Source organism: Lytechinus pictus, chromosome 2 (assembly GCF_037042905.1).
Source record: "Lytechinus pictus isolate F3 Inbred chromosome 2, Lp3.0, whole genome shotgun sequence".
Classification (NCBI taxonomy): Eukaryota; Metazoa; Echinodermata; class Echinoidea; order Temnopleuroida; family Toxopneustidae; genus Lytechinus; species Lytechinus pictus.
The window spans coordinates 67,649,787-67,664,879 of record NC_087246.1 but is presented as its reverse complement, the minus strand read 5'-3'; the positions used below and the strand labels follow the sequence as shown (position 1 = coordinate 67,664,879).

Below are 15,093 nucleotides of genomic sequence, written 5' to 3'. Positions count from 1 at the left end.
GTGTTAGTGTTGGGGGGAAGAAATATTAGCCATGAGACTGACAGGTGTTCTTGTTATGCTGGAATTGCCCAAATATTCTCTGAAATTTTAACACTTTGAATGTTAACACAAAAGCAATGAAATAATGTAATTAATTCACGATACAAATCGACATCATACTGTCAAACTCGGACCACATTGATAAAAATAAAATTAAAAATGACAACCATTTTATTTCATTGATTTTATGCAATATTTAATAACATGATGTACATGACGTAAAATGCAGATTAACTATTTTCAGTGTTTTTCATCATTCAATGAGCCTGGCAAAGTTTATAAAAGAATGTTATTGTTTTTTTTAGTTCAGTGTGTAACAACACAAATCCCTCGACTATAATTGAAATATGCATTAAATCAATAAGGTACCAATAACTCCCTTGTTCCATGTAACTACTGTACTTGGGTGGAACACAAAGATATTTGACTTAAGATATATTGGGGGTGTTTGATAGAGTTAATGGTGACTTGGAATCATGCCTAAATCCCATCTAGGCCCGGTGAATTTTGAGAGACTACCCCAGGGGTAGTTTCACAAAAAAAGTGCAGATGGTTTTAAAGCCTTTTTTTTCAAGGTAGGCTACCAAAGATCAAAGGTGTAATACAATTAAATTTCTTCACGAGCAATGGCTTGTTCCATAAAAGCTGCAACTATTGTGCATTTGCCATAATTAGGAACTATCATGTTAACCCGCTGAAGACTGAATGACTTTGCTATACCACACGTTTTACATAGACTCCAGCCAGGCATATATGTGGGCTCGTTCTTCTTCAACGGGTTAACAGGGCTAGGCAGCTAATCAAAATCAAGATTCCATTGGTATTTCCATCATCAAAAGTTCCTGTTCCTTAAATATAATTGCCAGTTGCGGTAATGATCAAAAAATGAAGAAAAAAAAAATCCAATAAAATGACCACCAAGTATTTTAATGCATGAATAAAAAAAAATATGTGCCACATGATTTGGGGAGATGTGTAACTGCTGAGAAATAAGGAAAATAAGCATGGTATTCTAGTAAGGTGAAGGACCTTATCCATGTTATAATAAAACATTGTCCCATAAATGCTTATCTGTGTTGGCGATCTTTATTTGCTTGGATCTCATGATTTAACTAAGTTAGGTTTATGGGAATGTACCAGATCTGGATTTATATGGTGACAATAAACCTTGGTTTTAAATACTTTCTCATTAAATCAGTGTGTGCTGCCAATACATTAGATATAATTGTAGATATTTATGACACAGTCAAGATCTTCAACAATGTGCAATCATCAGCTAAATTATTCACTTAATGAGACAATGAGAATGGCATTCTACATGCCTACATGCAAGCATACATCATACAAACCTTAAAAACAATATCAAGATATTTACATTAACAAAGTACTATTTACATGTCTGACAAGGTACTACATTAATTGACAATGGCCATTTCAAAATCAATCGACAATGTCTAAGAAAAAATGAGACCACAAATAGCATCACCATATTAGACAACTTCATATAGACACTCATTTTCTGTGCAAGATTTATTATTATAATCTGCAAGAATGCTGGTTCTTAAATGTCATATCAATGGGTCTAAATTCATGTTCATATAAACTGTATAAGAGCTTTGAACAATATTATTGGTCATAAACAGATACACAGTCATTGTAGAGCCAAGGTTTTGATATGCCAATTAATCAAACCAGCAACCTGATATCTCAGATATTGAATAGACAGTGACCAAATGAGTCACTAAAAGATTTCAAGCTCAATTTTGTGTGCTAAGAAAACATAAAAATCTGTAAATTAAGTAAACCAGAGTCCAGGAACTGCAAAAATTTACTTCATCCATCTTTGATGCCATTGAAAGTTGTCCACTTGAAACTGTAGGGCTCAAGCTTTGCAAAAAGGTATCCCAAATCCTCTAGACTATATTTACAAGATGAGATTAAAAGCAGTCTTGAGAACTAGCATGTAAAAATGTTCCACCATTTAGTTCAAAGCTGCAAGCCACTTTACGTGCCGAAATCTACATAATATCTTGATTTCTTGATCCATCGCTATTGGTAAATGAAGTTGAATCTGAAATTTGAACAAAAAGAAAAGAAAGCATAACTTTAAACCGCCATTTATTCAAAATTAAACCAGGGCTCCCTAACATGAGAGTTTACTATCTATCGCTAAATTTCAATGACCAATGAAGAAAATCGTTGCATGGGGACTTGGTTCAAACACTGACAAGGAACCAATCAAAGTGGGTTTTTTTATATTTGAAATTCACTGCAAACTATTATGTAACATGGCCCAGCGCTTACATTGTCAAACTGCTTATTGAAACAAACTTTGATAATGAATGACATTATCATTTAATTTAACACTATAGCTTCTATGAAAAAAAATTAAAGCAAGTCTGCATGCATGCATTGCAGAGTAAACAAGAATAACCAAATAGAATAAGACTTCATGTCTGTGGTAATACGAGTCTGTACTACATATATATATATATATGATGACAATCTTGACCTGGAAGACATACATAAATGCATTTTGATGTAATGAGCCAAACAGTTTCAGGTATTGTGAAAAAAATGAATATGAAATCAGGATTCCTTTGACATGTAAAAAAAAATTTCCCCATTAAAAACAAAAAAAAATTAATATGAACAAAAAGCCAATGGTGTTGTAATTTGTTTTCTAGATACTGGTAAACACAATGTCCCTCCATGTAAAAAAAAATTGTGGATCAAGCTAATAGGCACAAATAAACTAAAAGTGCACATCATCTCTCAAAAGCAATTTGCACTATACCCATTTTCAATGACATACTATGGTATGATTTAACCCTAATTCACCCGGGGGGGGGGGGGGGGGGGGCATAATGGCCCCCCCCTCGACAATTTTCACGATATATCTGCTACGCAAATTTTTTTGACCTCGCCGCTCACTTACTTTTTACTTTCAAGTCTCGCGCAAATTTTGAGACCAAATTTGTGACGCCGGGGAACGCGGTTACGACATTACGCAACATTATGTAAGTGCATGTCAGATCCAAAATTGCTCATAAACGTGATTTCATGTACAAATCCAATGCAAATTGTGTATTTAGCCAAAATTCATAAATGTATCATTATTTCTACTTTTATTGATTAAACTTAATTAATTTTGCCTTGTTTATGATCAGAATAAAGTCTGGAACGATTTCCATAGAAAAAACAAGTAAAAAAACAAAGAAATACAGAAGAAAAAAAAAAAAAAAAAAACATAAGAAATCGGTCTTGGTACCAGAATTTTTTTCATTCACAATTGTTAGGAATGCTATGAAGAATATTTTCACCAAAAAATAGCATTCTAGGAGCTTTATTTAGTGAATCAGAGCAAAAAGTATGATTTCATGAATAAATTAGCATAATTAATTCATATTAAATAAAATATATGAATTCAGTGAAATTTACCAATGCAACTGCGTAGATTACGCCATTCTCTACCATCATGCAAATTTTTGTTGTGATCGCGCAATCCGCGGCTGAGATCTTAAGGGGGGCCATAATGCCCTCCCCCCCCCCCCCCCCCCCGGGAATGACAAGAATCAAATACCCCGGGAGATTTAGGGTTAACTGCTTTCTTATAAAGGGAAAGGTCCAACTCTCCTAAAATCTCATTTTGAGCATGCATAGAGTGTATAAAATGGACCAACGGACATCCTCTAGTACTCATCAGACACTGAACAAAGGCAGAGCTTAACAATCATCATAGAACATTTTTTTTTTATTCTTGTAAAATTAATTGTGAAAATCAAGGGTATGATCAATTGCTAACATTTGTGTTATAGGACCATGGGTTTTATAGTGAGTCGACAAATGCGCATTTTGTCATATCTGGAAGAAAATGACCTATTTATCTAATGATCAACCTACCTGCTGAGTAACTGTGGTAAGCTGGATATGACAGGACCATATCCCGGTGAATTGTCGTAGAGTTCAAAGAGAGGGGCTGCTACTAGCTTGTAATTCCTTGGGACGGCAAACAGGGCTAGGTATAAAGAAGAAAATACAATGAATGCATTGAAGATATGTAGACAATACTGCTTGTTTGCACTTAGACTGAAGTAATTCTTACACTCTGTACAGGGAACCTATTCCCCAAAAATTAATTCTTTATTTTTACCATTAATACAACATTTTTTCATCAAAATATAGGAATATGAACAACATTTTTCATCAAAATACATGTATGAGTGATTAAAGTTTTGAAAAAAAAATCAGAATCTAGTAATCAACACCATCTTGATGCAATTTCATAATTATAACAATATAAGAATCATTAACTCATAGAGTGCTTCGTGCACTCTACGTATCCTACTATAACATGCCACACTCGTGCTCGCACGCCTACTATTGGTTGCTTTGTGCTTGCATTGTTTCCTACCCTCGCCTGCTTCGTGCATGACTGCGCACATTCGGAATTACAATCATTGTTACGCCGTTTTGCATTGTATTGCGCATCGCATGCACGCCGTAATAAGCACTATTGTGTGCAGTGCGAACTCTGCTTTCTGACAGATCAACTTACTCACGCGGTATACATTCGACTTTTTCGAGTATTTCTACATTTTTACAAGATATGGCTCCGCCTCCGAGAGGGAAGAGACCTAGGTTTTTTGATCCATACAAAACACTCCACAAAATGGAACTACCTGATACAACTCACATTTTAGCGGTAAAGATAATAACCATTATAAGAGGTATGAAATTTCCTACAACTTTACTGCACAATATTTTGTGGATAAACTAATCGTTAGAGAGTTAGAAGCAATTGTAATCATGACTATTGAGAGGAGTGAATACGACTCGCGATCCCAAAATCAATGTGGCACAGGGGATTAGCATTGGATTAGCACTGTGGCGTTGGGTTAGTAGTGTGTATGGCATGTTAAGAGTTAAATATCACAACATTGAGCCTATAATACTAATAATAAATTGAGCCTATAGGGTATAGGTCCTCCACGCTGTGTGAAAGATGGCAAACCATCTGTGTAGCGGAAACCACAAAGGGTAAAAAATGTTTAATAACTCCTCCAAACTGATGGATTTCAGTTGTCTAGTTTGCACTTTGGATAAAGCACAAAAAATAACACAAGTTCCCCTCTCCTGGTTGCTCAGTTTTCCAAGAAAAAGACAGTGTTTTATCTTACAGTTAAGAAGCATTGACTGTAAAGCTAGTTATGATATCTATTAAATCTAAAAAAATATGGATAAATAATTAATGACTTATGGTATCATTTTGCACAGGTTTTTAATACTTACCCTTCTCTGCAAGTTGAACAAAGTAGAGTCTTTTATGTTCCTTTGGCTTGGTTATATGAGCTGGAATGTAAGGGTACTGTGAAGATAGGAAAATCATAAAATATTATTAAATAATATCGCTCAAACAATAAAATTAATTTTCTTTTCCAATCATAAGCATTCTTTTGAGGGCATGGATTGTACGAGTCGTTTCATTCGCCTGAGTGCATATCAAATTTTCACCAAAATCATCATAATAATCGCGATCTAACGAAGGTGTTTTCAAATGTAAACAAGGGATTTTCATGAAAGGAGTTTAAAATTAAAAGAAAATGATTCATCAGCATTATCATTATCACCATAATCATTACCTGAGGGGGTTCAAAGTTGGGTCTGTACCAGTTTGCAATTACATCTTCTACCATCCAGTCTTGCTGAACACCATCTTGTCTCCCAAGAATCTGATATTTAAAGAAAGAAAGGATAAAACATTTCATGGGATACATATTGAATGGTCCTCATAATATGATCATAATAAAATAAGGAGAAATTTAAAAATTCGACAAAATTCTAAGCTTCACCTAGTGAAGTGCTTTATTTTAAACAACATGAATCTTTATGTGAAAGAATTTTTGTAATTGAGTCAAAACTGCCTATGAATGATTTGATTTCCATAAAAATTTGTTTTGGTCTTTTACTAGATATTTCCTGTGCTAACGTCAGTGGCAGAATCATCCTAATGCAAGTTTTAATTTACAATTTTTTTTAAAGGGTAAAAAGTTTTACACAACAGCTCACTGCAGTATGCCTATACAATATATAAAGCCAGAGCATACAGCATGAGAGCCCCGGGGGGGGGGGGGGGGGTACTTGAATTTTAACATGATACCTATGTGCCACGCCAAAGCTAAGGGCTCTGGAACTAAATCCTGGGTCTTAAAGTGGGGGTCTCCGGAACGGCTCTTGGACCATCGATTGCTAAAAATGCAACGCTCTGGAATGGACCACATCAAAAAAGGGGGTTTCTGGAACTTATTAGATCATAGGGGTGGTAGCAGCTATGTTAAAATCCGCATGCGCCTTGCTAGATTCAAATTGTGCTAGCGCAAGCTAGCTGAGGGTGCAGGGAGCTTCGGCAGCCCGGCGCTATGGCTCTGATCGAGATCGCCGCTCTGACCGCCTGAATAGTTCATATTCAGGCAGTCAGGGCATGGGCATTCCAGGGCGTGCACTGGAATGAGAAATCACAAAATTGAGGGTCTCCGGAATGGGGGACAAAATAGGAATTTCTGAATTGGTGATGATCTGGAACAGAAATTTTGGCCAAAAATGGGGGTCTCAACCGTGGCACATACGTATCATACGTTTATACCAAGTACCCCCCCCCCCCCCCTGGGCATGACAGCAATGTGGACTTTACTTGTTTAAAATTTGTTCCTTTCTGGAACCAGAAGGTCCCTGTATTGGGAGTTTCAAGATTCCTTAGTGGATAAGTTAAACTGATCTTACCTCTGTCATAAGTCTCTTAAGACCATCCATCTCATCTTCCCCAGCTTTGAGTTCTCCACCAGGCCTAAAATGATTAAAAAAATCAACTGTCAGTAATACAAAAGTGCATTTAGTATCTTAATAGTGAGAGGCATATAAAAACAAACCATGAAGAGAAAAGAGCATTTTTTCCTACAATAGGTGCACATCATTACTGGGTGTCTAAAGGCCACCGCACACCTTATGACCCAACTGGTCTACGACTGATATGCGACTGAGTGAAGGGAAATGTGACGTCACAGCTCTTGACAGCCTGAGATTTGCATACCACTCAGGAAAATCGCAAGGGTTTGATATGATTGATTGATTGATTTTACTTGTCAAGAATATCACAGGATACGAGATACAAAAAGTGGGAAGAATAACTTGACAGGATAACCAATGAAAGCCGAGTACATGTAGTGTATTTCCAATGGGGTCCTAAAAAGAAAACCGGTTTCCCCAGGTCAAATCCTTACTTAACTGGATTGCAAGCTCATTCCAGCCAACCTTTTCTTCAGTTTCTAAAGACTGATTTGTTATAAATATTGATTAATGAAAATAACTGAAGCAAAAAAAAAATTGTGAAAATGGAAAATAATAGAAATTCATGAAACCATGAAAAATAAGATTTTTTTTTTGAAATAGCTAAAAAAAATTTCAGTCATAACAAATATGACTCAATAGTACGTTTTAAAAGAAAAAAACTCATTTTCAATTTCCATATATGAAATTCCTTGTATTTTAAAAATCATGGCGAAAATTGTGTACATTTTCTATGGGGTCAAAATGTCCCATACTGAACTGTCCCATATGTAACATGTCATTAATTTGTTTAATTAGAGTCAGTAATAAGAGGGATTTGGCTTATGACATGAAACTTGCCTTAGATATACTAAGTTACTAGTAGTCAATTCTTGTAGAGAAATCTCATCTTGAAAAAAATGTTTAAAACATTGTCTTTTTTTCTGCATCCCATAAGTAGGCGCATGTTTTCTATGTCGCCATATTTTACATGATTATTCTTCTCCTGTATCATCCCTGCAATCTTGAGCCATGGATCTATCCTATCTGGTTGGCAAGATAGGACAATGAAGAATATCAAGTTGATGTTCAAAAGATATGATTTCAACATTTAATCAAGGGTTCCTGACTTTAGGTACAAGGTTTATACACAAAGCACTTTCATTCTTTCTCCATTATTCTGAAAGTGACATAAGAGAAAATGAAAATAGTGATTACATGGGATCAATAGGTAGATTTTTGTTTGCTTGTTGCTAGACATGGTTTTGATTCTGGAACAATCCCAGAGTCATCTCCGAGTCTGAAACTAACTGCTGGGATTTCATTATTGTGTGTAATCATCTGAAAAGGAAACTGTCCTTTTACATGTATAGTAATATTCTTCCAAATGTCATGAGCGATTATTTTCCCCTTTCCCATGCCTATATTTTATTTACCCGTTACAGACTGTAAACGGTTAACATTAAAAAATATGATATGACTTGACTAAACTTACAATTTGAAAAATGTTGTCCCTAGCTGCAGCAATAAAACATGGGGGAGATCATGCTCATGAACGATAAGGACTCCTTCAACCGACCGTCTTGTGCCCATCTTGTGAAATTCATCTCTCATCCTTTGGAACCTCGCTGGTACACTTGAATCTTTCTCATATAAAGGCTCCTTTGTTCCAAATGTGTAGTTTGTAAGAGGATATCTACATGATAGATGAAAACAATTTGGAAAGAAATATCAATCGTAATTACAGTGTTGTACAAATGGCTGTGATTAACGTTTAAGTAGGGTGTCTGGAGAAAAAAATTATTTTTCTTATTTCAAGAAAATATCACATTTTCTTTGTGAATTTGAAGAGAAATAACCTTGAGAATGACAGAAATGTAACATAAAAAAAAAATCAAATTATTGGCTGCAAAAAAGAAGAATGAAATCGTGTCAATTTTCAGCATTTTGCCGCCATAGACTGTGTAGTTAAGAAATGGACACACACAAATCCAAATGTTTAGCTTCTGAGTGCTGTTATAAATTCATTATTAATGCCAAAAACTTGTGCATAAAGTGTCTAATAGGATTTTTTATGCTCTTTCTGATGGTATGATTTTTATAAAGATTTGGAAACCAGATCACAATGAAAAATTGCGACAAAGTGAAAACATTTGAGCAAAACAAAAATTTCATTTTCCCCTACTTTGGCCGTAGAAAACGCATGGGGAAATGGCAATCTCAACACACACACAAATAAGGGTTTGCAATTTATCTCTAAATCCTCATTTCAAATAATCCTATAAACTTGTCCTTACTGTTAAAAGAAGCCCCTGAATTTTCTCTTTCCATACATGCCAAACACAAGTTAATAATTAATTCAGATCACATTTTTATAGCAGCCTGAATTTCCAAAAACAAATGTGCCATATTTTCCCCTAAATCGGCCTGTTTTATGCTGACACTTTTCAGTGTGGCTTCAGACACCCTAGTTTAAGGTCAAGGTGCACTGCGCATGCTCACTATATTTTCATTCATAAATTGGCTCTCGGCAGTGGCTGGATGACGTCATGTAATAAGCAAAATGGGCATTTTCCTCGTTAAACTTAAGTTTAAATCACCAATCCATTCACTGCCGTTTATTTTGCCAGCGGTGGGGACTTCTTTCAATCATCTCCCATCAGTAGAGGCGCACGGCCAATATTGGAGACTGTCTCCAATGTGGGAGATTATCTCCAATAAGACCAATATCAGAGACTTTTGTTAGGAATTTGGGTATCCAATTTCAGAGACAGTCTCCAGTTTTGGAGACCAATTTCCTTTGTTTACATTTGCTGCAAAAGGATTACCGTGGCGGCAAATAAAAATGTGATAAGGAGATTCCTCATGAAAAATTACCCCTTTTCACCATCTACTTTAAAAATTCACCGTCTACTTTTGTTTTGATAAGGATTTTTGTTGTCAATCACACACAAAACAAATGGGCTTCTGACCTCAGTGAGACAAAATTTTGGGTGGAAAAAATCATGCCTTTGTTGGTGTTGTTTCTTTTGTCCTTTTGCAAAGCAAGTCTCCAATGTGGGAGATAGTCTCCCCTATTGGAGAGAGTCTCCCATATTGGCCGTGCGCCTCTACTGCCCATTGACTTTGTCCACAACGAGCGCACACACTGACACACACCGTGACACACGAGAAGAGAGGTGACTTAATTCAGGATAAGGCCGCAAAATGTACACGCCCGCTAGACAGCTGGCAGCCGTCTGTTTCAAGGAGTTTTTTAACATTTTTTTATTTTTTAAATTTCTCCTCATACACAGACGGCTCGCTATCGTGCAGCCACCATTAGGGGACTTGCAATGCAAAATCCCCCCGTCGGGGCTCTTCAATTTTTGTCTTTAATGAATCAAAATTTTGAAAATTAACGTGACCGAAATGCAAATTAATATTCCCTCTTGGCATTAATTGCCAAAAAACGGGGAAAATCAAGTTAAAAGGAACAAAAACAGTGGCTATCGCGCAACTTCACTGCCCTGTTTATCCGAACTTAATACACATAAACATATGGCATGGCCATTGAGTCCCCTGTATGATGGGGGGACCTAAAGCTACGCACTTTGTTTCCAAATGATAAAAACTATGCCAATTGTAATGTTTGAACAATTATTTTTCACTAATTTGTAATAAATATTCTAAATATCCTTAACCGAGAAGAAAATATCACAAAACTCACTAATACGAAAATCCCGCCGTGTTTTCCGAACACCTCTTAATTTCGCCGCCCGATGTAGAAGGGGTCCTAAAGCTACGCACTCAATTTATCATGCAAAGAAATAGTATTTCCTGTGCCTCAATTTCTAAAATATGTCCGTATTATTATAGGAAAATATGAAATCAAAGTGAATATAACTCCGAAATTCCAAACATTTGCTGGTTTTCTCTGCATTCAAGGATTTATTGCAGCCTCTGTAGAAAAATTGAATAGGGATCGTTCGTCACAGCTTCACACACAGAGCTAGAGTGCGCATTTATTTTGCCATTGGAATTGCATGCGCGATGAGTGGTGCGTAGCTTTAGGACCCGCGTAGCTTTAGGACCCCCAACCATACAGATCGTGCTAGAAGTAGAACTTCGGTCTCTGTATTTGGTGAGTGAAGCCAACGGAGTTCAGCTGAACAACCAACATAACAGAGACCGAAGCTTTTGGTCTACACGCCCGCTAGCGTTGAACGCTCCGCTATATCCGTTGAACCGTCTATACAATTTGCCACTGTGGGGGACCACCTCGTAGTGAGCATGGTGAGCTGAGTGGGCGCGGGCCTGATCGAGCGCGGGTGCGGTCCGGCGTTCAGCTCAGCCGCGGACCACAAGACAACTTGACAAGGCAGCCGGCAGGAGCAGGCTAAACTACGTGAGCGGACGAGGCCGGGAAAGGGAATTAACCTCTTATCATTAACTTGAAATACTTACAAAATTGCTGTCCTATCACGATGCACTGCAGCTGAAGTTTTGACATTGTTTGAGTCTGAAACAGATCTTCCCCTGGGCCAGCCAGCAGAATTTCGATCACGCGGGGTAGACGCCATTTTCCTTGTTCAACTTGTTGACTAGACGTGTCCTTGCCGGAGATGGCGCTGAATCAAATTAAAAATAGCTCGAGGTGTCACGCGCGTAAAACATTCCCCATAGACTTGTGTGTTAAAATGGCACTTTTGAAAAATTCATAAAAAATTAATGTGAAATTAGAGGGTGGAATGTTTACTACCAATGGATAGGATATATATCTGACATTCCAGATCTGACCAGGAAAGGGTACCGTAGCCAGCTCATTTTAAAAATAAATCGCCATTTATGAAGATAACTATGAATCGATCGAATTCATCAACTAAAACAGTAAAATAGCCCTAATTATTCCGCCAGTCAAAAAATAGTTCCAAGTCACTTATTTATCTTCCCAATTTGGGCGAAGTAAGTTCGGTAGTTACCATTTCTAGAATCAGTGTTAGATTTTGAATCACTTTCATACATTTTTGTCAATCAGCAATATCAAATTGACAAAAATTTGAATGGGTTGGGTCGAACAAATATCTTTAGCCCTCCTGATGTAATTAGGCTCGTGGGACCTATATTATATGACCTATGTATTTTATTTTTTTGAATAGCTACTTTGCTATTCTTTTATATCTGTACACTCACACTAGTACAAAGAAATGCATTGAAAATGACTATTTTCTATGCAATCACCCATTTTAATGTGTTACCCATACATGTTATTTTCACTGTATATGGATGTATACAAATCCTACCTGCATATAGCCCAACAGTGAATGCAATGACAATATAGGTCCCTATTAATTGTAATATAAAGGTGTATGTAAATTATGTGTAGATATATCAGGATAACAGAATTGCCCCAAACATAAATACCAAATATACATGAGATTGGATGAGGAAACAATAAAAGAATGAGATACTACTTTAGTATATTTGCATTTGACCTATTCAAAATCTTGCTAGGGCTGTTGCCTCTCAGATGTAAGAAGGAAGAGATACATAAATAGATAGAGAGAGAGAGAGAGAGAGAGAGAAAGATACTTTTATAGATGGCATGGCTTAATAAAGGGGGGGGGGGGGCTATACTAAGATTGCAGCACACGGAGGGCGCTCGTCATTATCAAGATATAGACACGTCTTCCCTGGAATTGGAGAATTTTATAGTTATTTTTGACTTTTGCAGACTGGTAAGTCAAATTTAAGACCGAAAATTTGAGAACATTAGAACAATAGCTTCGAATAGGACTAGTTAAAGGCAAATTGATAAAGAGGTGGAAAGAATATCATGTATGAAAGTGACGATTCAACCCGGCCTGTTGAGTATGGTGCTACGTCGGATGCCACGTATGCAGACGCAACCAAAACAATGGCACGTGATACGGGTCGTACGGGCGTGGAGAACGGGGTCAAGCCTGTCTTCCTAAAGAACAGAGACGTGCCCGAAGGAAAGCCGCTTCAGCATGAAGAAATATATCTAGCCATACACAGACATCTTGGCTCAACAAAAAACCTGAAAGGGTTGCAGAAAATTGGAGGACTCTGGAGGATCTACTTTGTAGATAGAGTCGATAGAATTGCTCTGATATCTACAGGACTCAACATAAGAGGAGTGTCTGCCCCCATCTACGACACAAACCCCTTCCAGAATCGCCATGACCCTACTACATCTTTGAAAGTCATCGTGAAGGATATCCCTTTGTCTGTGAAAGACGAAGTAATTGCTAACGAAATCGAAAAAAAGAAATGCAAAGTGCTAAGTAGAGTGCAAAGGATGAAATTAAGAGTAAATGGTCTTCTGACCGACTGCTACACAGGTGATCGAATGCTGTTCATCGCACCCCCCACAACGCCTCTGTCGCGAGCCATGAATATGGGTGGATTCAAAGCACGTATTTACCATGAAGGGCAGGACAAAGCCCCCACCCTGTGTTCTAGGTGTCTAACACAGGGGCATCATGCTTCAAGATGTGTCAACGATGTTGTTTGCAGAAAGTGTTCCCAGCCTGGTCACAAGGCTATGGATTGTGCCCATTACCCGAACAACGAATATACGGTTGCCCCTACTTCGAAACCATCGGGTCCTGTACAAAAGAAGATAGATACGCCTTCAGTGAGAAATTCCAATGGAAATGAGCTAGAACGCGAGATTGAGATGAATCAGCGTGATCGCAAGGTACAGAGCAACAAAGCATCAAGTAGCAACGAGATACCTCGAGCCCAAGCAAAGATCACTCAATTCATCTCAGCAGAAAAGGTGCGTGAAAATGATTCACAAGGAGATTCAGAGAGTGACGAAGAGTTTGAAGATGCTGATACGCGTGAAGATGAGGAGCAAGAGTACTCTGATATGTCAGCAGATTCCCCCAAACTACCGAAGGATGGGAAAAAGTTCGCCAAGGGTAAGCGGAAACAAAAAATCAGGAGCAAACCAGCAAAAAAGAAATAGGAAGCTGCTTCCGATTTCTGACAATAACAGAGTGTAAATAGTGTAAATAAATCACCTATGCCAGGAATAAAAAACAAATACTGCAACTTGATTAGCTTGAATGTTAGAGGTATCAGAAGTAAAGAAAAAAGAGACGCAATCCTGTTATGGAGCAAGCATCAGAAAACAGACATATTGTTATTACAAGAAACTTATTGGACAGATAATATTTTGAAAATCATTCGAAATGAATGGAAAGGGCAAGTTTTTTGTTCAAATGGATCTAATCATGCCAGAGGAGTCGCCATTCTTATTTCAAAAGATTTACCAATAACTTTCAATAACATAATTTATGGTCAAGAAGGACGGATGATTATGTTAAATATTATGATTAGTAATTGTAATCTATGTATAGTAAATATTTATGCACCCACAGAAAAGAAATACAGAGAACGATTCTTCAAAAAGCTTTATAGGTGGATCGAGTCGAACAGACCTCTAGATAGCGAGTTGGTAATAGGTGGAGACTTTAATTCCATCCTCTCCCCAACTAAAGACGTGAAAAGAAATCCGAATACTTATTATAAGACACCACAAAATCTTAAAGCTATTATCAAACATTTTGATTTATGTGATATATGGAGACGTTTTAATCCAAACAAACGACAGTTTACTTGGAGAAATGTATCTTTAGATTTGGCATCACGCCTTGATTATTGGCTGGTAAATAAGAATCTGAAAGCAAAAATAATGATGTGTGATATACGTCCATCTGTACGTTGTGACCACAACGCTATTTTTTTAAAGGTGTTGATAGGTAAAGTGGAGAAAGGTCCAGGATTCTGGAAATTAAATACGCATATTCTGAAAGATGATGTGTATAAAAGTAAAGTAAGAAAAATTATTAGAAACATTGAAAATATGAATCTTAGTTTCTCTGAAAGATGGGAACTTACAAAGATTAGATGTCGTGAATTTACACAAACATACTGTATTGGAAAGAAGCATAAATCAAAAGAATCAAAGACAAGCTTAGAAGAAAGATTTGCTAAGATAACTAGGAAAATTGATGAACAAGGTAACATTGATGATGTGACTAGAAAAGAGTACCTCTGTATTAAAAGTGATTTAGATAGACTGTATAAAAGAGATTGTAAAGCAGCAAGTGTACGAGCTAGAATCAAATGGCTAGAAAAGGGCGAAAAGAATACAAAATATTTTCTGAGTCTAGAAAAGAAAAACGCCCAGAAAAGAAATATAACTAAAATACGAAAAGA

The 15,093-nt window shown here is 36.9% G+C and overlaps 1 protein-coding gene across 1 annotated transcript; it reads right to left on the bottom strand.

Annotated features, from left to right (window-relative positions):
* Positions 1-208: 208 nt before the first annotated feature.
* Positions 209-11,491, bottom strand: LOC129253766 (cleavage and polyadenylation specificity factor subunit 5-like). The gene is made up of 7 exons (XM_054892191.2): positions 11,308-11,491; positions 8,357-8,557; positions 6,820-6,883; positions 5,682-5,771; positions 5,332-5,407; positions 3,943-4,057; positions 209-2,110 (listed from the first exon to the last, which is right to left on the bottom strand). The coding sequence occupies exons 1-7, from the start codon at positions 11,421-11,423 to the stop codon at positions 2,089-2,091; spliced, it is 684 nt and encodes a 227-aa protein (XP_054748166.1). The 5' UTR covers positions 11,424-11,491; the 3' UTR covers positions 209-2,088.
* Between the last annotated feature and the right edge of the window lie 3,602 nt (positions 11,492-15,093).

Excerpts from the sequence above, each read along its gene's own strand:
- LOC129253766 (XM_054892191.2), bottom strand. The coding sequence starts at position 11,423 with ATGGCGTCTACCCCGCGTGATCGAAATTCTGCTGGCTGGCCCAGGGGA. Across the intron at positions 8,558-11,307 it reads CGTGATAGGACAGCAATTTT|ATATCCTCTTACAAACTACA; the intron begins GTAAGTATTTCA and ends TCTATCATGTAG. Across the intron at positions 2,111-3,942 it reads TTACCACAGTTACTCAGCAG|ATTCAACTTCATTTACCAAT; the intron begins GTAGGTTGATCA and ends TTCAAATTTCAG.